Source organism: Linepithema humile, chromosome 4, assembly GCF_040581485.1.
Source record: "Linepithema humile isolate Giens D197 chromosome 4, Lhum_UNIL_v1.0, whole genome shotgun sequence".
In the NCBI taxonomy this organism is placed as follows: domain Eukaryota; kingdom Metazoa; phylum Arthropoda; class Insecta; order Hymenoptera; family Formicidae; genus Linepithema; species Linepithema humile.
This window is the reverse complement of record NC_090131.1, coordinates 28,131,614-28,155,257: the sequence shown is the minus strand read 5'-3', so window position 1 is coordinate 28,155,257 and position 23,644 is coordinate 28,131,614. Positions and strand designations below refer to the sequence as shown.

At 37.8% G+C, this 23,644-nt stretch overlaps 1 protein-coding gene and 1 long non-coding RNA gene across 4 annotated transcripts in view; one reads left to right on the top strand and one right to left on the bottom strand.

Annotated features, from left to right (window-relative positions):
• Positions 1-22,258, bottom strand: part of LOC105677854 (uncharacterized) — a 95,944-nt gene extending 73,686 nt beyond the window's left edge. The window contains exons 1-2 of the long non-coding RNA XR_001101626.2: positions 21,901-22,258; positions 9,594-9,636 (exon numbers count right to left, since the gene is read on the bottom strand). This is a non-coding gene — a long non-coding RNA (uncharacterized lncRNA). The remainder of the gene's footprint in view (positions 1-9,593; positions 9,637-21,900) is intronic.
• LOC105677853 (irregular chiasm C-roughest protein-like) overlaps positions 1-23,644 on the top strand; it is a 126,001-nt gene that overhangs the window by 87,770 nt on the left and 14,587 nt on the right. For all 3 annotated transcript variants that reach the window (XM_012376727.2, XM_067353777.1, XM_067353776.1), the window contains exons 4-9: positions 4,147-4,379; positions 13,755-13,958; positions 15,679-15,788; positions 19,207-19,358; positions 19,877-20,187; positions 21,049-21,289. In XM_012376727.2, the coding sequence (XP_012232150.1) occupies positions 4,147-4,379; positions 13,755-13,958; positions 15,679-15,788; positions 19,207-19,358; positions 19,877-20,187; positions 21,049-21,289 (1,251 nt within the window). The remainder of the gene's footprint in view (positions 1-4,146; positions 4,380-13,754; positions 13,959-15,678; positions 15,789-19,206; positions 19,359-19,876; positions 20,188-21,048; positions 21,290-23,644) is intronic.

Genomic DNA, 23,644 nt, shown 5'->3' with positions numbered 1-23,644 from the left:
ATTTGTAAAATTCAACTGGTATTAATGAACAAAACCGAGCCCAAGGAACAATGTTTCGAACAACATTAAAAAATTTAGCGATGTAGAACGCCGAACAAAATGTAAAGATCAATTTTATCATAACCATGAAACTGCAATATTAATCTGTAATATTAATCTTTCGCATATTATTGACAAGTATATTTATCATTTGGAAAAACGTATTTGAATCTATATTAAGCACGAAATTTCCTTATTTCAGAGACTGTTTTTTCTCTGTTTTAACTGCCCGTTGTTATCCCACAAATTAGTTATTGAATTTCGTGTATTTTGGTCGGTTAATGCGCCATAGAATTATGCTCTTGTTGGTTGCAACGAATTATTAATCGTGACGGTTTGCGGTATAATGTTCGTTTCTTGACTCATGTAATTAAAATTAATTATAGCTGTTTGTAGCGGACAACGCAGGAGTTAATTAATTGTTAGCAATGCATTGTTTCGCCGCATCGAGTAAGTCACCGTGGCTCTTCTGGTGCTTTTGCCGTCAAAAGATCTTTTCCCCTTTGTCCGACTCGTACCTTGTGTCGGACCTTACTTCGGAAATGTTCTCAAATTGTAGAGGAAGAAATCTAGCGTGATATCGAGCGTTTGTGCTTCCCTGCCGCACAATAAAATATGATATCGGTAAGAAATTTATTTCGGAAGCTGAGATCAGATAAGTTTACCGCGGTCGATATGGCTATAATTACAAAAGTTTCGAGAATTTTTATCATTTTCCACTATCAAATATCCACGAGGATTCATTACTCAAAAAATTCGGCGAGAATTTTAATATAATCAAGGTTCACTTCACCTCTGTCTGCCGTCAAAGTTTTCTGCCATTATAATTTTTCACGCTTAATGCAACAAACTTTACTTGACGCGCAGGTGTGTAGCATTCGAGGATCTCTTCCGTAAAACTTTCTAACCCGGTAACACCGAGGTGCGTCAACATTTTCTAAATAGGGAAGTTGTCACCATCATTCATCTCTCGTCAGCTATTCGCCCTAACCCTCCATCTTTCAAATAGCACGATGATGATTAAAAAGTAATAAAGAAAGTGAGACATGTGAGACAATACAAATAGTATAATAAAAGAATTATAAATATAAAAATAAGAGAAAAAGTATAAATAATATAAGTGCATAAAATAATAGTGCAAAAAGTTCCAACAATATATCTGCATACTGTCATTATAATATAATACTTGGCATCACATTCAAAAGCTGAAAATAGTATAACAAAAATAGTATAACATGAAATTCTATGCTTGAAGTTTGTGAAATGCACTGATTGAAAAATATTGAACTCACCAATGCAGTATCTTAGCAAACTCCACGAGTTTAAATATAAAATACATGTTATGTAACATTTCGAAACAACTCTGAGTAAACTTATCATAAAAGAAAATTGTAAAATGTAGATCTTCCAAGAAAGTTATTTTAGAAAGTCGTACGATACCAGCTGCGCAAACAATAGCATGGCAGAAGTTCGCAGCACGAAAATTACCAAGTTACGTTCGTCGAAGTAAATTCAACTGATTATGAGGGCATTATAGATGATCATCCTAACTGACATCGCGATATATAACGTTGACTATATCTAGCGAAAGTAATTATCGCAGTATTACAGAAGTCTACGGACGACGTGCTGTATGTCAAAGTTTCGAAAGTTTATTCAACGGGAGGTCCTGGAAGGAGGGTTAATTGTAGTTGGCAAGAAAATGTACGTTTCAATTGGCTTTTAACTTTCGTGAATGTGGATGGATATAGGCGAACGCACTTTATCGCCCAGTTACGGCTTCCGCTATCTGGTTTACGTTAATTGGACGGTATCGTATAAAAATAAGTTAAACTGTGAAATATTTAAAAAAGAAAGTTGTGTGTGTGTGTGTGTGAATGTGTGTATATGGCTAGATCTGTAATAAAATTCTGCATTAGCAAAAAGATGATAGAAGTAAAATCCAATATTGCACAGCATTCAGAGAAAATGGGTTAAAATATTCCTTTAAAATTTCAAACTTGATTTACTAGAAACTACTAGTTGATAGGTTAAATCACTTTTACATAATACCGTTCAATAAAGCTATACGACTCGAAAGAGTAAATCGATCATTGACACATCGGTGGAAATAACGGATGAATATGCCACTGCAGTCAAAACGGAATAAAAAAAAAAAAAGCGCAAAAAACGCTTTATCATTTAATGCAGGAGCGCTCGTCAGTTTTACTCGCGCGACCACCACGGACGAGTGACTCGGCGAAGCTTTTCGCGTCATCCTATACTACACCACACGAAATTTCCCAGGGAAATTATTTTCGATAACGTTCTGACGTTTAACGGCTGAAACGCACAGCATTACGAATACTCGCGCACGTTTCATCGAGCATAAGCTACCGTAGCTTCAACGCAGGGACGCGGTAATCAAGAATTGTATCATACAAATGGAAAATAAATAAAAAATCATTTACAGAGTTCAGTATTCTGTGATATGAGTACTAAATAATATGTCAAATTAAATCATATAAATTTTATTTTATATAATATGCTAGTGAGATAAAAGGAATAATAAAATAACATTATCCAGATTCGTAATTGTTATTACATTTCGTACTTCATTTTATTAATTTAAAATTAATTTTTTATTGGAGTAATATTTTAAAACTATATCTTTTAACTGTAAAATGTAGTATAATTTTATATTATTTCCTCTTTTATACACTTGGCAAGGATTAATATTTGCAATGATTAATTTGACGGAAATAAGATTATCATCTCGAAATATATTTATCTATTGTTTCACATTTTCAATTTGTTTCATATTTTCCGTGCAATTTTATATGTCATAAATAAGGGCAGTAAATTAGGGCTGACACTCGGGCAACATATACACAACACGTTCTTAGCGCGTTCCCTGCTTGGACGCGCCGCCGTTGTCAGCCGGCTTTATCGCGAAGGTGCAATTTATTGTAGGAATTATCCCTTGTCGCACGCACGCACGGAGACTGACAATTACATTTTTACACCGCCTGACCATGAGATGTCCCTTCAACCACCGCACCCATATTCGTGGAACGTTTCTCTCGTCGTGTTCGCTTTGTCCGCTTGCGGATCCGAGAAGCGTGACGTTATAGGCATCGAGATGCATGCGTGACATCGATCTGTGAGAAGAAGCGAGAGAACGGATCGGACGAGCGGGGAAAAAACTGCCGATGTGCGAAAGAAGGAAACGGGCGTATATACATATAGAGAGGGGGATAAATTGCACAGGCGACGCGGATTTATTCGAGCGCGATACGTTACCGTGATACGTGATGCGACTCGGCGCGAATCGACGAGCTCGCGATACTTTTGAGCGACGACGCCACTTTCGTTCAACAGACAATGCGAATTCTCGTGATTTGACGAGAGAACCGGCGGCGGCGGTGGCGGCGGCGGCGGCGGCGGCGGCGGCGGTGGTGGCGGTGATGGTGGCGGTGGTTGAAAACCGTCGAGAAGAGAGAAGAGATACGGAGAGAAGGGAGAGGCTGAAAGTGGGAGAGAGAGCGAGAGACTCTTTCTCACAGTAGAATGAGCTCGCTCTAATTCGTCGATGGTAGTTATCAAGCTGGCTGGCTCCTGACAGTTTACGTGAATACGCGACGAGTCTAAAATAAAACCACGCCGCGATAAATTCCATATCTGCGTTCCGACGCGATGCCGTAAGCGACTGACATATTCCGCTGCAGTTGATATCTTTTTTTTTTTTTTTTTTTTTCGATCTTCTCCATTGTCTTCGCGATTCGGAGTGCGGCTATATAATATAGATATTATTTCCACTTCCACCATATGCATCGTATTTTCACCGACAGATTTTCTTTAGTCAATCCGAAATCAATTTTCTCGGAATAAAAATATCAAACGAGGTCATTATCTATAGCGACTCCCCGACTTTTCTATCATTAAATGCTTTTATAACTAAAAATTCGAATTAAAATTGATGTTGAAATTATGTCTACTAATTCATTGAGGAATGTAGGTTTAGTTTTAATTGGCGAGCTTACGAGAGAAAATATGCCAATTTCTACCATCGCGCAAAAAACGTCAGCGCGCTCGATACTCATCCGCCGTATTTTTTTCTGCTTTCAGGCGATTTTTCGCTACACATATATCCGGTGGAACTCGAGGACGACGGCACGTATCAATGTCAGGCTTCACCGACGAACGACGGACAGCCGGCTTTACGATCGAGATTCGCCAAGCTGAGCGTGCTGGTGCCACCGCAGAAGCCGAAGATCACGCAGGGTGACTTCCTCATAACTACCGAGGATCGCGAGCTAGTGATCGAGTGCATAAGCGCCGGTGGAAAACCGCCAGCGGAGGTGAGCGTTCCTATCGTCTTTCCGCGTATCTTCTGACATCTTTGTCAACATATATATTGATAGGATTACCCGCGAGATTAGTCCGGATTAATCGCTGTGAAAGCAACCTCCGGCGATTGCATCCGGCAACTTCGCGGATATCCCTTGGCGATGGGCAGTGCGCCGCCTCGAAGATTATGCCCGATCGATTTCGCGTGGAGGCGTGCCTCTCTCTTTGCTGTTCTATGCATTCCCGACAAATATGTTTTTATGTCGCACGCGTAAACTATTAACCGTAATTCTACGCGAAAAAGAAAAAAAAAATTAAATAAATAAAAATAAATTGTCGGCTTATATATTTTTCTCTAATATTTCGGTGCAATATAGCGTGTGATACATATACATATATTTTGTGCCACGCTTATAATATATCTAAGGCTAACGCCGTTAGCTAAGTTACGGTCACAGATCTGTCGTAAAAAAGGGATGAACAAGCCCACATATCAAAATCCCGTTGGTTCGTGCTAGATTATTACGCAGAAATACGGGCTATCTCTGACGGTTAACTTTGCCAAACTGTGTGTCGAATCGGTGAAGCGTGATTCCCAGCTGTTTCTGTCGCGTGGAGATAAACAAGTTGCTGAACGATCGGACAGTGTTGCTTGGTGTCGAACTAGGCCCATTGGGGGCTTTCGTGTCACACGGATCTAACCGTTGAAATTGGTAACGCGAAAAATATACGGCTCAATCCACGTTATTATTCCCGATCGGCGGAATTAGAAGCGGAGGCACCCGAGCGCGGCGCACGCTTAGTAAATAGCACCGAATCTGCCCTGAAAATCTGACCTAGGCCGAAGCCACAGGCCGCATTTCTTGCTTACCAAGTCCACTCAGCAGAACGCGTGGTTCCGCGCGCAGCAAAAACAACTTCGAATCACGCTCGGCGGCCACCGGGGTCTGAGATTTATGTGGGTTACCTATGTCCCTATACATCTAGCCCGTCAGTTAGTACTGCTTGTTCCTCGCCATCCAAACTTATAAGCGTATAAAGTGCACGAGCCCGAAAATCGATAAATCAGAGAAAAAGGGAAAACCAATGCAATCTGTATTGGTTTATATTACGTTATATAGACCGTATGCTAATGCAAAATGATTTTATTTCGACAACAATTGTTATTTTAGTATTCACAATCATGTAAGCTCGATAAAATATACATTTTTGATTTAAAGGGCTATATTTTAATAATCCGAATAATTATGATAATGTAATATGGTATGTTGTGACACGATTATCTCGGAATATATCATTAAAGAGGATGGATAAATGCCTTGATATATTGCGCTCAGTCTAAAGTGATTGCTTTACAAGAATGCACGTAATGCCAGGAAAAAGTTCTCGTTAGCTTCATGAGCTTGCAAGACGTGTTTCCGTAATATTCGTGACAAAAGGAAGTTTATCCGTACATGAAAGAGCTTAAACTTAATAACTGCTCTGCAGATAAGAGTTTTCCATTACGCTAATGCATTGCCTACGAATTTCATACGGTGCGCTTTATTTTTATTCATCACACAGCAAAAGTTCAGCTATACAAGTCCTAACAGCACCGGAAGTTCACGACTGCATAACTTTCCATTACAATTGCCTGCTAAGACAACTTTTTCGCGAGACAGTGTATACACAGTGTTCCAAATCGACCTAACGAACCACGAATTTTTATATTCAGATTTTTTTTTAATCAATTTATTTTAATAAGATTGTGGAAATCGGAGAATAAAAATTTAAATGCAAAGTGATCAAAATGTACGACCAGAAATATATGCAAATAATTTAGATAGTTTAGAATTTTATAAGTCACCACATTTTTTCTAGCACTGTAGAAAAAATCTTGAGGAAAAATTTTACATAAGAGAGAATGTTTGTTTGAAATTTCGAAAGCAGTCTATCTGTGATTGCTAAAATCTTTAAATGTATCTTTTGCATGTTAAACGAATACAGGATAATTTATTGTCGCTATCGAGCAATTCATCACAAACTACGAAATGTACGTCCGATACATTTCATAAGTATGCAAATATTTCAAGGACGCCGACCCATCCAGAGTGATTTTTCCTTTCCGATAAATATGTATCTCGACGGTGTCACAGTTACTAATGCAAATCCGACCTAGCGCGAGCAGCTGGTTAATCAGCGACTGGCGAAGAATTTAATGAAATTTATTTCTCGATCGCAAACGCGTGCTTTTTAATTAAAATTATGCAAATCCATGGTTAATGGCGCGACCGGGGAATCGACGCGCGAGTAATGATCGCGGAATATTTAAATACGAAAAAATATTCATTTTGAATGTGTTTTCGTGGCGCACAAAAAGAATACATTAAATCATAGAGTGAGTGGAACGGCCGCGTGGAATCCGATAGAATATCGAGCCACACAATCCTACAGAAGTTGCATAATTTTGGTGGGATATTAACGTTGCTAATTAAAAAAATAATTCAATATAACTTCTACGATATTAATTATTATACACGGTGATCATAGATTAATAATACTCGTTCTTCTTAAAAAATTCATTCACATAAATGTCAAATCGTTAACGTGCAAATCACAAAAAATATCGTTTGTCGTGAGAGCTTAATTTTCGTATTGCTCATTATCACATTTACGTATCCATTAATTAATAAATCGATATTCTCTGGCGTTACAAATATTGTTACGAAAATAGACTATATGCAACATTCAAATTTGAACCATTTACGCGGTCTCATTTGTACACGAAATTTTCAACAAATCGTTATTTAAATGATTTTACGAAAAATTCTATAAGATATGCAAATGATTTTATATTGAAATGTAAAAGCTGGAAAAATGCCATACTAACGAAGAAAAATTAAGATTTGACCTTTATATAGAATAACGCAATATTTTTTTAACGCAATTTCTGGATGAAATAATAGTTTGTTAATATCAAAGTTTGAAATTTTAATATTTGTTGTATATGTTCACACAATATAATCATGTAAATTGTAAAAAAAACACAATTTAATTAACGTTTACAATTTATAAATTATTCTGCCGTATTTAAATTTTACTTTTAGCTTATAGCTTTTGTCAAAATTGTTCATTTTTAAAACTTAAAATTTATTAAACTTTATTATTAAACTTTAAATTTATTCTTTATCAATGGCATTTTTTATTAATTTTAAAATTACGTTATTATTTCACCAATTCTGTTCAATTATACAATGGGCTGCTTTCATAATCGATCATTGACGTGACTCAACGTTATCCGTTCGCGGGGCGGAAAAATGGAGCGAAAGCTACTCGCAAAAATTCCGATGCATTGTTAGATCAGTGAAAGCGCTATTGCAAGAGGGAAGCGCTAATCACGCGATATCGTGCGTGTAGTTCGTGTGGTTTCATCGCTAAATCACTTTTTGCCGTATATCATATATATAGCATACCGTATAACACTATCACAGTGTGAAGAATAAAATATGTAAGGTGTTATAATGTAAAAAATGGAATTCGATAATGGGAATATATGATACGTTTCGATTTCCAATATTTTTAGAGGCGACGTGTTTTTAATGGAAATTTGTCGCAAAGGCCGAAATTTTCAACACCAAATGTCTACCGTGAAAATACGAAACTTTTTGGCGGCAGGCTCGGAATGGTGAAAATCTACTATCGGTTTATGAGCTGCCGTAGGCGACGACGGACGATCTGGTTACACCCAAACGGCGCAAAGCATATTTATATTTGATTTTTTATTCGCTCTCGTTATATTTGCCGTCGGAAATTTTTTGTAATGCTTGTCGACGAACTAAATGAACGCTGTGTTATTGAAATTCGCACGCGCCTTCCGTTAAAAATGTCGTATTTACAAAACTCCGAACTTTCAAAACAACTTTTCCTTGTGAGTGGGCGAAAAATATTTTTTTTTCATTATATTTATTTTAAGAGTTACTTAAATAAGGGTTGTTTTTATTTGTTGTATTTTATGAGAAATTAAATTAAATTAAAAATTTTAATTAAAAGGTATTAAAATATATATGTAATGTTCTTTTAAGGAGACTAATGTAATAGTAATATAAATAAATCTTTTTTTTCCACGTTGAGAGAAAGAAATATCGAAAGGGATTAATTAAATATAAGATATATCGTACTGTAAATTTGAATTCTTCGCGTTCCGTTTGCTGTGCCTCGCGTAAATAAGTTTATGAGAATAAATAAAGCACAAGAATTTTCTGAAATAATTTCCACGAAGCCGAATAACTACTAAGTCGTTCTCGTTATGTATAACTCCGAAATTAATATTAAGCAGCATCTAATCATTGTTCCCAAACATGTGACGTCTACTTGCCAAGCTTCTCACACAATTGCACAAATCATTGCATTCTACACACTTTCACTCTGATGGCTTCCCCCTCCCTTTCTCGTCCCCTTCGTCTTCTCGAACTGGCAACTCCAAAGTTCCGGAACTTTCTATCGTATTGCCGCGGAAATTCTCCCCTTGCGAGATACCGCAGGTTTCCTCCCGAGACAGGATTTTAATATTGCCTTAATATTACCATATTATTGTCCTTGTTGTATTTATATTACATCATGCGATAACTATGCAACAAACGCACGTAATATGTGTACATGCTAATATGCAGTCAAATTTTTTCATATGTTGTTTAAATGTGATAATTTTTAAAATTTTAGGGCCTAAAGTTCAAATAATGCGAATCATTCGAACTGTTAGCTCGAAAGATCCGACCTATTTGATGTTCGATCTCAAAATCCAAACTGTTCGAATTGATCATCGGAAATTTCCGACCACTAGTATATACACACATGTCTAGATAATAATTATATTATAATACCTGTGTGACTCGCACTGTAATTATTCTACATCATTACGCTTGCTATATTGTAATCATTTAACACTAGAACATCCGAAGGGCCAAATTTATCCACTCATCATTTTAATTTTATCATATCATATTATAAACTAATGTAATTTTCAATTTTCAAATTGCATATTAATTTTCTTTAATAAAATTGCATATTGAGCAATATAATTCACATATATATATATAACTTATATATATCTATTTTTCTCTAGATATGAAATACTGAATTATTCTTAGAAGATAAGTTTATTCCATTTGACCGTTCTAAAATTATATCATTTTAATCATTCTAGTGAGAATAGAAATTTTAACTTAAATGACTTTTTGATTACTCACCGATCGTTGTATTGATCGTCTCCAACTAAATACAGCTTTAAACCTGAAAAAGTTAATATATATTTGAGTTTTTGTCAATGATCAAACGTTATATGTGTATGTTGATTTTACGCAGTATTATTTATTTCCATTTTGATTAAAACATAACTATATACGTTGCGTCGCGTGAATAACTGTTTAAAAATTTTAATAAATACTCAATAAATATTTTAATAAAAATTTGCAAACATTTTAATAATATCTGATAAATGCAAATTATGATTGTGTATGTGCTATCATAATTATGTATATGTTATAACGAAATAATTGTACTTATCAACTAGAGTACTGGAGATTGCTCTCCATTACAGATTCTGTCTTAAAATCCATTAAAGGATTAATTAATATTGGAAATCAGCGTATTTTATTTATACGCGTAAAACACGGATTTACAAATTTAGGTACTGTCGCGATATACGAAATGCGAAATATAAAATTACACTTCGCTAATATAACATTTAAAAATAAAGAGAAATATATTTTCTACAAAACAAATTTAAAGCCAGTTATATATATTTATATTACATTACGATTTCCTGCGTTATTATTCACGTATTATCACGCTGTTCCGTAAATTTTAGAACATATCACTGGTATTTGTGTTACAATTATTCACACAGAAGTACGACTTCAACCTGAAATTTGAATGCGAACGTTCCACCTTTTTCACGTTTTTATACGTAAATTTTTATGTCTCTCCACCTAAATTTTTATAAAGAAAAATAAATTTGCGACGGAAATCCGTGATTTTCGTATAAATGTGCGCTAGTTGACTTTCGTTCGGGAGCGTGCGTAACTAAATGCAAGTTTTCAGTATTCATCGATTTTTCGATGGGGCTGATGCAGAGCAGTCTAACAATAAGGCAGAATCAGCAGCGAGTGGAGCAAATTGCAATACCCTAGCTGATGAGTACAATTATTTGTCTATTATTTGAATATGTATATAATTTCGATAACATATACGTGCACCATTAATACGATCGTTTCAAAACTTACATGTTATCGTCGAGCCTTATCAAACTTTGTGATAAATAAAATATTAAGAATAAAATATTAAGAATGAAGAGTGCACATTTCAATATGTTTCTCTTCTAATTTGCACCACAATTAATTTCTCCTTACGTCATTATGCCAATGACATTTCGAAATGCAAGAGTACGATTGTATATGCAAATATATGTATGTAATTTAAATTGTTCCGCGAGCAACAAAAGTTCACTGTAATAGCCCCGATTAATTCGGCTTGAAAAATCTCGAGAATCTCGCCGCGAGATAAAATCGAAGGAAACATTTAATAAATGCAGATCTCTCGATTTTACGACTTAATGTACAAGCCATTTCGTTCGAGACGCTCGGTTGGGCGGCGCTCTGTCTAAGCCGCCGATATTGCTGAATCTATCGTAGCCTTATCGGCCTTCATTAGGCGAATCACGCGGAAGAAAGAGAAGGCGAGGGAGATAGAGAAAGGGAGACGATGGAATTCCGCTAGAAATTCAGAGTCACCACAGTCGAATGCTTCGCAGCTCTCGCCATAATCCGATTTCGCTTCTCTCTTCTTCTTTCCCCGACCCGCTCACTCTCCGTTTGCCTTTCAACTGATAACTAGTAATTAAACAGCTCCAACAACGGGATAGGGCATTTACTCGCGCAATTCCCGTCTCTACGCCCCCCGCCTTTCTTCAACACCTATCTCTCTCTCTCTCTATCTCTCTCTCTCTCTCTCTCTCTCTCTCTCTCTCTCTCTCTTTATTGTTACTAGCGCTTTCTATCCGCCTCGCCGCGCCGCTTATTCTACATCCCGTAACTCCACTTTCAGAGCTATTGTCCATCGTACGAGTGGTCCGGGCGGGGGTGCTGGGGCGGAGACGCGTGGATGCCCACGGGAAATTATTAGTTGTGAATCTATTCATCTTACCAGAGAAAACCGCTACGGGATATCCTGATACGATTCTCAATACGCTTCGTAATAAAGCTGGACGCGCGCGCTTCGAAATCTCATGCTCTCTATCCAGAGGGCACGCCACGTGCATTTCCGTCGCTCCGGAATAGTAAACGTAAAACTACAGACACGCTTTGATATCGAATGAAAACGGTAAAAATGGATATCGGATGATTACGCGAGCGGAAAAATGAGATAAACGTTAGATACAAATTATGTGTCATGTTCATTAAAGTGTGAAATAAAAATTTCGAACAAAAATAGGAAAATAAGCTTCGCAATCATGATTTCGCGACATATGATATTTTTTTTGTAAAAGGCGTGCATTGTTTCAGCCATTAACATGGTTTTTATTGTATAGTAAATAACGCTTAACTAACTTTTGTTTCAAATGTTCCCTCTTCTCCAAAAATTACGGATTTTGTGTGAAAAGTAATGCGTTTTACGAAAATTAGTTATATTATAAATTTTACGGAACTATATATTGTGGAAAAATTATAAGGGAGAAAAAAATCCGTCGTCGCTCTTTTAGGCAGATGCACTTCGCGCGGTAATTTCATTCGCACTTGTGACACAATAGTAAATGGTACTGCACCGCGGGACCGCAGAACTCCTAATTAGAGCGGACGAGATCGATTTCCTGCGGAGGCCGTAGTTAGAAAACCGGTTGAACGTTCCTGCCTCGTGAGAAGACTCATTGAATATGCTTCTTTTTTTCCAACAAAAAGCATATTCAACGCACTGATTGCAAAAAAAGAAAATAAATTCGCGCAAATCATTGCAAGGTCCGGTATTTCCATTACGTTCCAAAATATATTCACATTTTGAAACGTGTGCAGTATTATACGCATTATACTCCCAACGTGATGTACCGTAATTTTACCATTACATCATTGTACGGAACAATACTAACAACGGTATCGCAAACCCTTGGATTTCACAGTAGCGCAACATGGAGCGAACTGTTATTAAATTTTTGGTTCTGAATTGTACGAAATGTACTCGAAAATGTTATATAATTTATTATACAAACCTAGAACATTATTCTCAGAGAGTTATTTAAAATACATAATTTATTTTCCGCTTTCTATAACCAGACTTTTCTGCTTTGTATTCCAACTAGACATTTTAATCAGGCATTTGCAGCATTTTCTTTCCGCTTTTTGATATATAGCGAAAAAAACGATTTAATACTGTACAAATATTAGCATATCTTATGATTTTTATTAATAAGTACGAATATGACAAATTGCATGTTGTTGATTAATCGGGAAAACAAAATTATCAGTATAATCACGCAACGCGTCGAAAAGCAAAATATTCCCGAGAGATATCTGCTCGCCGGTGAAATTGACAAATTGTTAATACACCGTAAAAATCGTGCGAAGAGCGAATAAATCGTGATACGGCGCAATATCGTAAATTCTAATCAGTACGGCAACACTGGGTGGAAATACGATTATTCCAGTGATCCCTAACGCGGTGAACGCGGAAGGACGCTGCGGCACTTGCAGCCCGGAGATCTCATATCGATAACAAACAGCAGGAACTCTCGCATGAGGTGTCTAATTAGAGCCGATAAGCTTGATTTCCGCGACACGCACGCACACACGCACACATGCAAGCGAGTATGCGAGTGCGCGCGCGCGCGATTGTGTTTGAACAGGCTCGTTGTAGAACAACCATGTTACGGCATTATGCACGGAAATTCGTTCGCAACTTCATTATTAATTGATCGTACGAATCATATCCTTCCCAAACCCAAATCGATTTTTACTCATAAACAGAGTTTACGGTAATTTCAACCGACGTGCAATATGAAAGTAAATGCAGTTTCCGAAATGAGAAAAGCTTTCCCTTTCAAATTTTCAGGTCTGCATCAACTTTAATCAAATAGTTGGTTAATCAAATGAGAAAGTTTGATATATTATTCATTTATATAAGCTATATTTAAGAGATATGCATAGTCATTTAATAATAAGTTATAAATATATAATACGCCAGAGTAGAATTGTTAGCGTAATTTTCTAAAAAAGCTGTAATTTTTGAAAAAATCTTAAAGTTTTTAGAGCCCACGGGCACCATTATGATAATAAAAGCATAAAAATTCCGGTCACGGGTCAATTCCCCTGCGCGGGTGTTTTCTCGAGCGACGCTATTTTTAACTGTAACGTTTCTTGCAGATCACGTGGATCGATGGACTGGGCAACGTGCTACATCGTGGCATCAAAACCACGAAGGAGCCGTACGAAGGACACGGTCCGCTGATAAATGTAAGATCCATCCTGAGAGTGATGCCGCGGAAGGATCACGACAACACAACCTTCACGTGCCAAAGTCAAAATGCCGCGGACCGTACGCCGCAAAACGCCAAACTTCGCGTCGAGGTACGTATATTCAGTAATTAGGTCCAGCCTAATTAGCAATTACGGAGAATTCATCATTTAAGTCAATTTTGATAGCGCTTCCTAGATTTAAGCTTGTTATGTGCATCACAGATATAACGAGTAGTATTCTGTAATAACTCTCTGAACTACCGGCAAGCAACGAGAAATCAGAGAAATAAAATACAAGAAAATGAAGGCGGGGGAAGAGAGATAGAAATCTCGCTTAAAGGGAAATAAAATCACTGCCTTTTGCGCGAGCTCTTTTTATTCGTTGACCGGAGGAAGAAATTAACGCGAGTCGCGCGAAAGCGAGGCCAGGACGGCGGGGGGAGGAGGGTAACGAGGGTAACGAGGCGACGTATAATAATTAACGTCGTGTCTTGAGAAGCGGTTAGCGCGCGGTAATCGCCATCCGCTGGCGCAACTTTCGTGCTGCGAGCGCGCGAGTACTTTGGCGCGCTCTCCGGGTACTACTTCCGCCCTCTTTTCTTCAGAGGCGTAGACTCCATTATCCAAAGTGGCAAAGGGAACAAATAGTTTCATGGAAAGGGCAACGAAGTGAACTCGCGGAGATTTTTGCCAAGCAGAACATTCGAATTTGCGACGGCGACAACGACGACGGACGGGCGCGATATTATGAACACCGTCCGTGCCGTGCCGTGCCGCGCCGCGCCGCGCCGCTCCGCGCTGGCCTGCAGAAAATTCTCACGAGTTATTACTTAACTCTTTTACGCCGCGCCGGATATATTGCCTGCGCTTTTCACGACTGCTAATATAAGTTCGACGTTAATATCGCCCTAATTGGAAGCAATTCTTACGTAAGCGAGCTCGAGCGAAATGCGAACTCGTATTTTCTCAACGTGCTTTTTCTTTATCACCCGCGCACGCGTCGATAAAGCGACTTAATTCTCTCGATGGAGCTTCTCGCCGCTATTACATTTTAATAATAGGTTCTTTTGGCAATTTAGAATCGACTTCTGCTAAAGTATCTGTCGTTAAAACACAATTGCTCCTCCTTTATAAATTACCTAATGCGATTTGATCGATTTTTGCCTGGGGTAAATTTAATCAAATACCATCTCTCGTCGCAATATCTTGATATAAACTTTTTAGTGCAGTATTATTTTTTAATATTAAAATTAAATTTTTTGGTATAATAAATCATAAAATTAAATTCATATTAAAGTCAACTCGAGATTTAAAGAATAATCTCTTGTTATTGTGAACTTTTCATATCTTTATTGTACAAAAATTTCATTCTTTATTCAAAATAATCTGTAGATAAAAAGAGAAAAATATTTGACGCATGTGGCGCAACAAAGAACACGTTACTAGTGCCGAAATTACGCGGTAATCCAAAAAAAGATTAAATTAAAAATAACACACGACAAATAAAAGCATTTCCAAAATTAGAATTTTGAACGAATATATTCAAAACTGAATAGCTGAAGTTTCGTTTAATTTTGGGAAAGTGTATCGGGCGTGAACGATATATTACAGGATACCTCCTATTTCTCCCGTGAAATATATAACAAACGCTTCGAAAATTTCAAACGCGTGGTAATGGATATGCACCATTATTATTCCGGACTACGCACGCAGCACATTCCGGATGAGAGCATGACGGTAATATCGAATGGACCGTATTCGATTCCTGCGTCATGGAGTTTAAGAAATGGAGAAAAGCCGGAAACTCGATTTATACGCGTTTTGTTTTCAGGTACGTTACGCACCAAAGGTGTCCCTTTCCAAGATCGATCGCATCGTCGAAGGCTCCGAACTTAGGTTCAAATGTAACGCCGAGGCAAATCCATCCAACCTGGAATACAGGTGAGTGAAACGCAAAAGAAACATCGACTTGTTTTTTTTGCTAATATCGAAAACTAGGAGATTTAAATATCTGATTTCCGATTGAAGTGTAATTTAAAATAATTAATAAGTTATACGAGAAGATCATATTGCATCTCGGCAAGAGTGTACGAAGCCAGCAAAATTATAAAATTAATTATTATTTAATATGAAAATAGAGTAAACTTTATGGTTTACGACAACCCGAGCCGCACTTCTAAATTAGGTCGCCCGCGTTCAATAAGGTCAATATAGTTGAGAGAGAGAGAGAGATAGGATTTCAAAATAGTTGCTTAATAGTTACTCTCTGTATATCTATAATTAATATAACAAGCGGAATCACCATAACAGGACGAGACTAATACGAAGTGGGTCGCAAATATTGATACTAATCAAATTTGATAATATTTGATTTGATGGTAATCAAATGCAATATTAAGCCAATGCGAAAGAGAAAAACGGAAAAGACACTGTTACGTTCTAATTTGCATTAAAATAATTTCCCAATTGTTTTTAAATGTATATTTGTTGAAAAATAATATCAATCTTCGTCTAATTTTAAACTTCCCCTTTTTAATAAACATAATAAAATATGGATTCTATACTTGCGATACTTGCGATCCGGCTCATATCAGCTTTTCTCTTCCGTTAAGCGATCAGTTCTCCTCAAATGTTAAGCTACTTAAAGTTTTCCAAATATCAATAGACTCTCAGCATCGTGTCGCTACAGGTGAGCGACGGCCGTCGACGAAGCAAGCGTGTAAGGACGCGTAAGCAAAACGTGAGTCGCGTTGTTCGCGTACACCGGCTGCGAGCGACAAAGAGAAGGTGGATGATCGATATCCGCCTCTACAAAGAGGACAATGTCAAATTCAGGACGGCGTTGCGCGCGCACGTGTTAACGTGGGCCGCGTTTGCGGGTTTCACCTAGCGGATTCGCTTTGATTGCTTTTAAATTATTCGTTACGCAACATCCCCGTCGGGAAAAAAGAACCGGCCGCCCGATGACGCGCCATATTAATTTACAAGATTATCGGATCATCCCGCGGATTAAATCGGCTCGCCGAAAATGCCATCCCTCGAGAAAGTACATATTGTCATTCTTGTCACGACACTGTTGCAACTTGAAAAAAAAAAACGAAGAACGAGATTCTTCATATGAAGGTTTTGAATATTTAAATATTGTTTTTAAAAATGCAAAATTTTAATATCGTTCTCTTCGTGTTTTTTCTACATTACTCTAGTTTTCATTACGTGAATCTTGTAAATTAACTTTGTAAAATTAAAAGGAAAAACAAACACATTGTGAGTCATAGTGATTTTCTGCGAGAACTGAGATTTAAATCGCGACATAAACTCTTTTCTTCGACATAAACCGAGCGAAAAGCTTTTACACGGATACAAAAGCTCAAAATCGATTTTTTTTGTGTCGCGGCAGTCTTCTTCCGACGTACGATATGTGTGTTGAAGCTTGGTGAAAAAAAAAGAAACTTGACCGGCTTATGGCGATTCACGGATAATAGGATAGACGGAGAAACGAGTAAAGAGCAGCCAGAGGACCACATTGTAGCGACGATAACGAACGTTAGTTGCCAGTCGGTTTAATAGCTTTTATAGCTTTCGCAGCTTTTTACAGCTTTTACACTGGTCGTCGTCGCGACGCGGCCAGTAAAAGAGATCCAAACGGAAGTGAAAGCTGAAACTACGAGAGACCGACGACGTGACTCTCGTTGCTTTCGCACGGCATTGAATAACAAAGACAAAATCATTATCCGCTATGTCGAATTATAATCGTATCAGTTTCTAAATGATCTCGTTGCAGAACGAAAGAACTGTATAATTTTCATGAAACTCTAGGAAGTCAGGTGTGAAATGAAAAGTTCATTGAGCTAATTACTTTTGGATACTAATTAATTTTACGTTGCTTTCACGATTAAAAGTTCTCTGGCAAATGTACATGAAAAACATTTACATTTTTCTCATTATAAAATTAATAATTATGAAAAGTATTATTATAAATAAAAATGTAAATTTATCTTGCGTTGAAAGTTTTTTTTTTTCTTCAATGAGAAACATATATGTAAAACGTTGCAACTCAAAATGGAAATGGAATATTTTCTTAAAGTTTAACTGCATTTTTCTCGAGTACCCTGTAGATGCGTACACGGAAGGTTGATCTTTACCGGAAGATACGAGATGACCTACAGACACCTCAATGTTTATTGAGTCGTTATGGCACAGTGCTCGCACGAGTGTACGTTGCATCGTGCTTTTGCCGACATCTTTGCGAGCTAAATTGTCTGTCGGGTTGCTCCGATAAAATCGATTGCGACGCGCGCGGGAACGAAAGGGGGGATGATGGCAGTGGCGGTGGTGCACTACGGTCTCTCTTTGCTAGAGACACACGAGCTCGGTAAGTCGTCGTCCCAGTTCGATTCGGTTCCTCTCTCGCTCCTTTTCCGCTGATTGTACGCGAAGGCCGTTTCGCCGCTGTGAAAAGCACAGTCTGCCCTCGCCCGTTTATTACCATTCGAAACGACGACGCCGAGGCTCTTTTCGTCGATTGTGCGGCCAAACGATGCTCGAGATAAATCGCTCGGATCCTTCAAGAGGAACGCCTCGGCTGGCAGAAGTCGAGTGGCGGAGCACTTCGCGGTAAAGAAACGTCATAAAGCACGTGTACAAAATGTCCCCAAGCCAACGTTACAAAATTTACAGATGTATTCTTTGTCCAATTTAAAGTTGGCCTTTCTAAATTTCAGGCATTAATCATTTTTAGATTAAAAAGTCAAAATTGAAAGAGATTAAATTAAATTTGGAAAATAGAAATAATGAGTGTAAAATCTTACTCATTTTATATTTTATTAAATTTTTGATTAATATTTATAGAGTTTCTGTTTGAGATTTAATATTGAGATTATATAAATATATAATCCAAAAAATTGTGTCCAAAATTAGTTTGTAAAAAGAAAAAGATATGTTATTAGATCCAATAAAATCTTTGTTAAAAAAAGTCACATTTAAATTAATCGAAAAATACATATAAATTTGACGATATCAATTTGGAGATAAGAATCCTCCTATAAATACTAGACTCAGCGGAAGAAACATTTTTTTTATTCTGGCACCGAATCGCAGAAATAATCGTTTGGCTGCACCGTGCGACTATTAAAAAGTCGTATTGATCCGGAGCGGGAGATAGCAAAAGGCAACGCGAGAAAGTTATAGAATGGTGGAAGGAGAACACGCGAGTTGCGAAAAATGCCTGATAATCCGTGAGTTTTCGGTCCACGACGCTGGCTTATTACACTCGAAAATGCTCGAATTATTACGTAAAGGAAAAATTCTATTTCACGCTTCTCCTTCAAGTGATATAATAGTTTGCTTCCTTCTTTTCCAGATGGTTTATCAACAAGAAAAAGGTCATTGGGGACTACACCACGGAAATGATTATTCACAATGCGACTCGCGAGCTACACGACGCTACCGTGAAATGCGAAGTTTCCAACGATGTCGGCAAAAGTGAGGAAAGCCAAACCCTGGATATAAGATGTAAGTGTGAAACATAATTTCTTTTATAAAATAACCAGTTTGACGGAGACAAATGTTATCCTGAAAACTGTCACGCGTAACATCTGAAAATAAATTTTTATTTACGTATTTTATTTCTTAGATTTCATTTCACGTAATCTAAGAACTCGAGGGACTCCAGAATTAATTTCGTCTTCAAAAATAATTTTCTTTCTCTCAGGAGCATCTCCAGCACAGTAAATTAAAGATACAATCACGTAGAGATATAAAATAGAGTAGCTCTGCGCGTTCTGCACGCGCGCTGCTCACACGAAGCCGTGCTAAAAGAAAATTTCGTTTTACCGTAAACTACTTACAAGCCGGTATATTAAAGGCGCAATCGCGTAATGATATAAAATAGAACGCCGCGTTAGCACACGCGGAAATGCCGGTCCCGGAATAAGCCGCTACTAGAGTAGACGGGCGCGGTAAGGAAGTAGCATTTTTCCGCGAGTTCATTTCACAAAACTGACCCGGGGGTTAAAATTGAATTTCCGCAGACGGCCCGCAGTTTCGGCACCCGCCGGTCTCCGTGGAAACCCATTACGGCGCCACGGAGATTTTGCAGTGCGACGTAGACGGGAATCCGACGCCGGAGATTTTGTGGTACCACGAGGACTCGGAGCGAACGGTTGCCACGAGCCCGAATATAAGTGTCGTTGTCAGTCCTGACACCGCCGGTCGTTACTACTGTAAAGCCCGCGTGCCTGGTTTCCCAGAATTGACCGGTTTCGCCAACGTCTATATTCGCGCTCCACCGACCATAGTGTCACAGAGGACTCAATACGTGCCCGACGAAGGAGTGGTCAAGGTACGTACACTCTATATTCTTCGACGTCCTTCGATCCGCGACCGATTAAATATTATCGATAACGCGACGGTCGCCGCGCTATCGAGCGTGAAGAGACGCGACCCGCGGGTAATTTTCTTGAGTGCTGCCGCCGCTCCGCGTATGCGCGCTCGCGCATCATGAATTATTATTACGGAACTACCCCGCCACCGGAAAGATCTTTTGAGCCGTGGGCGGCAGTTATCAGGAAGCACTCAGTATAATTTACTCTGGATAATTTAGCTTCATCCGTGGTATGAAAATACGCTTAAAAACTTGTAAAACGAACAATATACGAAGTCTTATTGTGTTAGATGACCTTGCGATAAGTTTCTTCCTATAAAAACATCTGTAAAAATGTGTTTCAAAGTAAGTGACTTTTGAATAATAATTATTTAATGACAAACACTGTGATTATATAAATATCTATTCGTAATAGGTGCGGCAGATTTACTAAAAGTTCATCCAATTTTACTAAAATTATATTGATTTCAATTCTTGTTTGAAAAAAGTCTGAGCTAGGTGTTTGCGGATATCTATCGATATAAACTTTTTTTTTCGTGTTTTGATACAGTGTAACTCATACCCGAAGCTAGTCCAAGCATTTCGCTTTAAAATACCACATATACGTTTCTCGCTGACACACAGTTCGCGATGATCGCGCAATGCTGTTTTCGCATTTTTCTCTCTACCGATGCTTGAAACACTTTTAAAAGAGACAGAGAGAGAGAGGCGCAAATCGCTCGGTTGACGAAAGCGAAAGACGAAAGGGACGCAAGGGGAGGTTCGCGCTTAACCGCAATTTTTTTATTCCACCGCCATTTTGCCCGATTTGCTTCCCAGGTTAAGTGCACCGCGATATCCGTGCCAAAAGCGGAATCGGTGGTGTGGAGCTTTGCCGGCCGCGAGCTCAATTTCACGTCGAACAATACGCCGTTCTATGTGCAAGAGGAATACATGGCAGAGAGAGTAGTCAGCACTGTCACCCTGCTGGATCCCATATCAACGTATTTCGGAGATTACAATTGCACAGTAACAAACAGCTTCGGCACGGATTCCGTCATCATCAAGCTGACAGCACATAGTAAGTTTGATATCGTCTTTACCGTATTATCTTTCTTGTGCCTTATCTCCTTTAATAAGTTACCAAAAACATCGTGGATTTGAGTACACAAAATAATCGATAAACTCATTTCGCGAATCATTTCGCGAAGAAAACTACTTTTTACAAACATTATAAAACAGACTTTTTTCTAGAATGATTTAATAACTTTATAAAATATTAAATAATTTAATATATTAGTTAAATATTTTATATTTTAAAAATATTAATATATTTTAATTAATATTCAATAATAAATTAATAAATTTCTTTTCTGATCTCAATATTAAAATAGCTTTTAATAATATATCTTATTTTTATTCATTAAAAATTAGTTTAAATTTTTCTACTTTTATTTAAAATTAGTTTAAGAATCAAATTTTGTTATATATCTTTATTTAATTAATCTTTATTTTATTCGATAAAGTATTTATATTCTTATCACTTAGAAATTGTATATCGCGGTACACGTATTTTAGTTAAAGATAAATTATTTTATAGTTTGATACGAAGGCAATTATGTTTTTATGCAAACTAAATGTATTTATTACTAAATGCTCTATAAAAATCATGTTAGATTTAAATTTACTCACCATAGATCAGTCTTTCGCGGATCAATCCAATGCTGAATTCTCCATTTTTGTTTCTTGATATTGTATTTACGACGCACTCATGAATTTTGATTCCGCTAATTCACGGATGACGTGAAACGCACGTATTTGTGGAGAAATTTTTGTGACAAACGATTATCTGTCGACACGCAACCGATATCGATCGCGGTCAACGTGTTTCATTGTGATTTAAGAACTCTCACATCTATATATCAAACTAATCGATCGCCCGTAAATACATTCGACACTCCCGATTTCTCACGCGCGACACTTTCACGACGACGAGAAAATTCCGCGAAGTTCGTGACCGAATGCCACTCATAGCAAATGTGAGCACTAACTGTTACCCGAATATTCGAAACGAGCGGAATCATCAGTCTCTATTAGTGCATTGCGGCGGTTTCTCGACACTTCTTTCCATACATCTATATGCTCTGAATGGTACTCGTGATGCAAACGCTGCAAATATCCATATATTGTAAAACAGCAATTCAACCAGATTCGGCGAGGCAGCAAATGCTGATTACGAATACTGAGAAACGCGTTGATTGCAGTTGTGTGGGTTAACTGATACGCCGAGATGCTCGCCTATTACTAGATTCGATACTCCCGATATTCGTTCGTTCACGAAATTCACTTTGAGAAGAGTAAAAACGTGAGAATACGGAGCGATCACAATTCGACTGTGCATCGGAGACGTGCAATATAAAATGGCCGACGGGTGATTATTTGCAGACTCGACAACGTCAAGTTATAGCCAACTTCGTACATTTACACGACGCGAGGATTGGCGCGAAAGGATGGAAGTACGAATCGTTGAGGAGCATCTCAATCGCGTTCACGTGAAATATCGCAAAGTAATATATCGAGATAATTGTTCATCACTCGAAACGATATTTTTCATACTTGTCGAAGCGAAAATTTCGCTTTAAATGAGTAAAATAAAAATGTAAAATGATCGCAATTACAATCCGATGATGCGCGACGCAAATTAAATAATTCTTGGAAAAAATAAATTGATAAATTTAATTGATAAATTTGAGAGTATTTAATCGGAGACAATTCTTATCGTTACTTTCTAAGTGCGTTTAATTGAAATTGAACATTTTTGACGCACTGTGAATTTACTACTAGCGTCGCTTTTATGGCGACTGGAAAATTCCACGAAATGATTCGATACAATCACGGCAAACGCGAGCACTACCCGCATATTCGAATATTCTAAATGAACGAAATTACCTGTCTTGATTAGTTCATTGCGGTAGTCCTTTGATGTTCCTCAACGCAACTCCGGATGCTGGATAGCATTTGTAATATTCCCGAATGAGCAAACGTTACGAGGTGTCAGTATCGAAAAACCCATCTTTTCTAATGGCGGTTCGACGCGACGCGACGTGACGCGAAACGAGAGACGTCGATTATGACACCGAAAAATGCGTTGATGCGGTCGTGCAGACTGATTAATACAGCAACTTAATCGCTCATCACAAGATTTAACGCTATTGACGTTCATTCGTACACGAAATTCGCCTGAGATAAAGAAATACCAAATTGTAAAATGATAATATTTCAACTACTCACCGGTAACTTGCGACACGAACTGACAAGGAGCTCGACGTCTATTCAGATTCGGCAACGTCACGGTGACTAACTTCATGCGTTTACACGATGCGGGAAATTCTCGAGCGAAGAGATGAGAATACGAATCGTTGAGAGACGCGTTAAT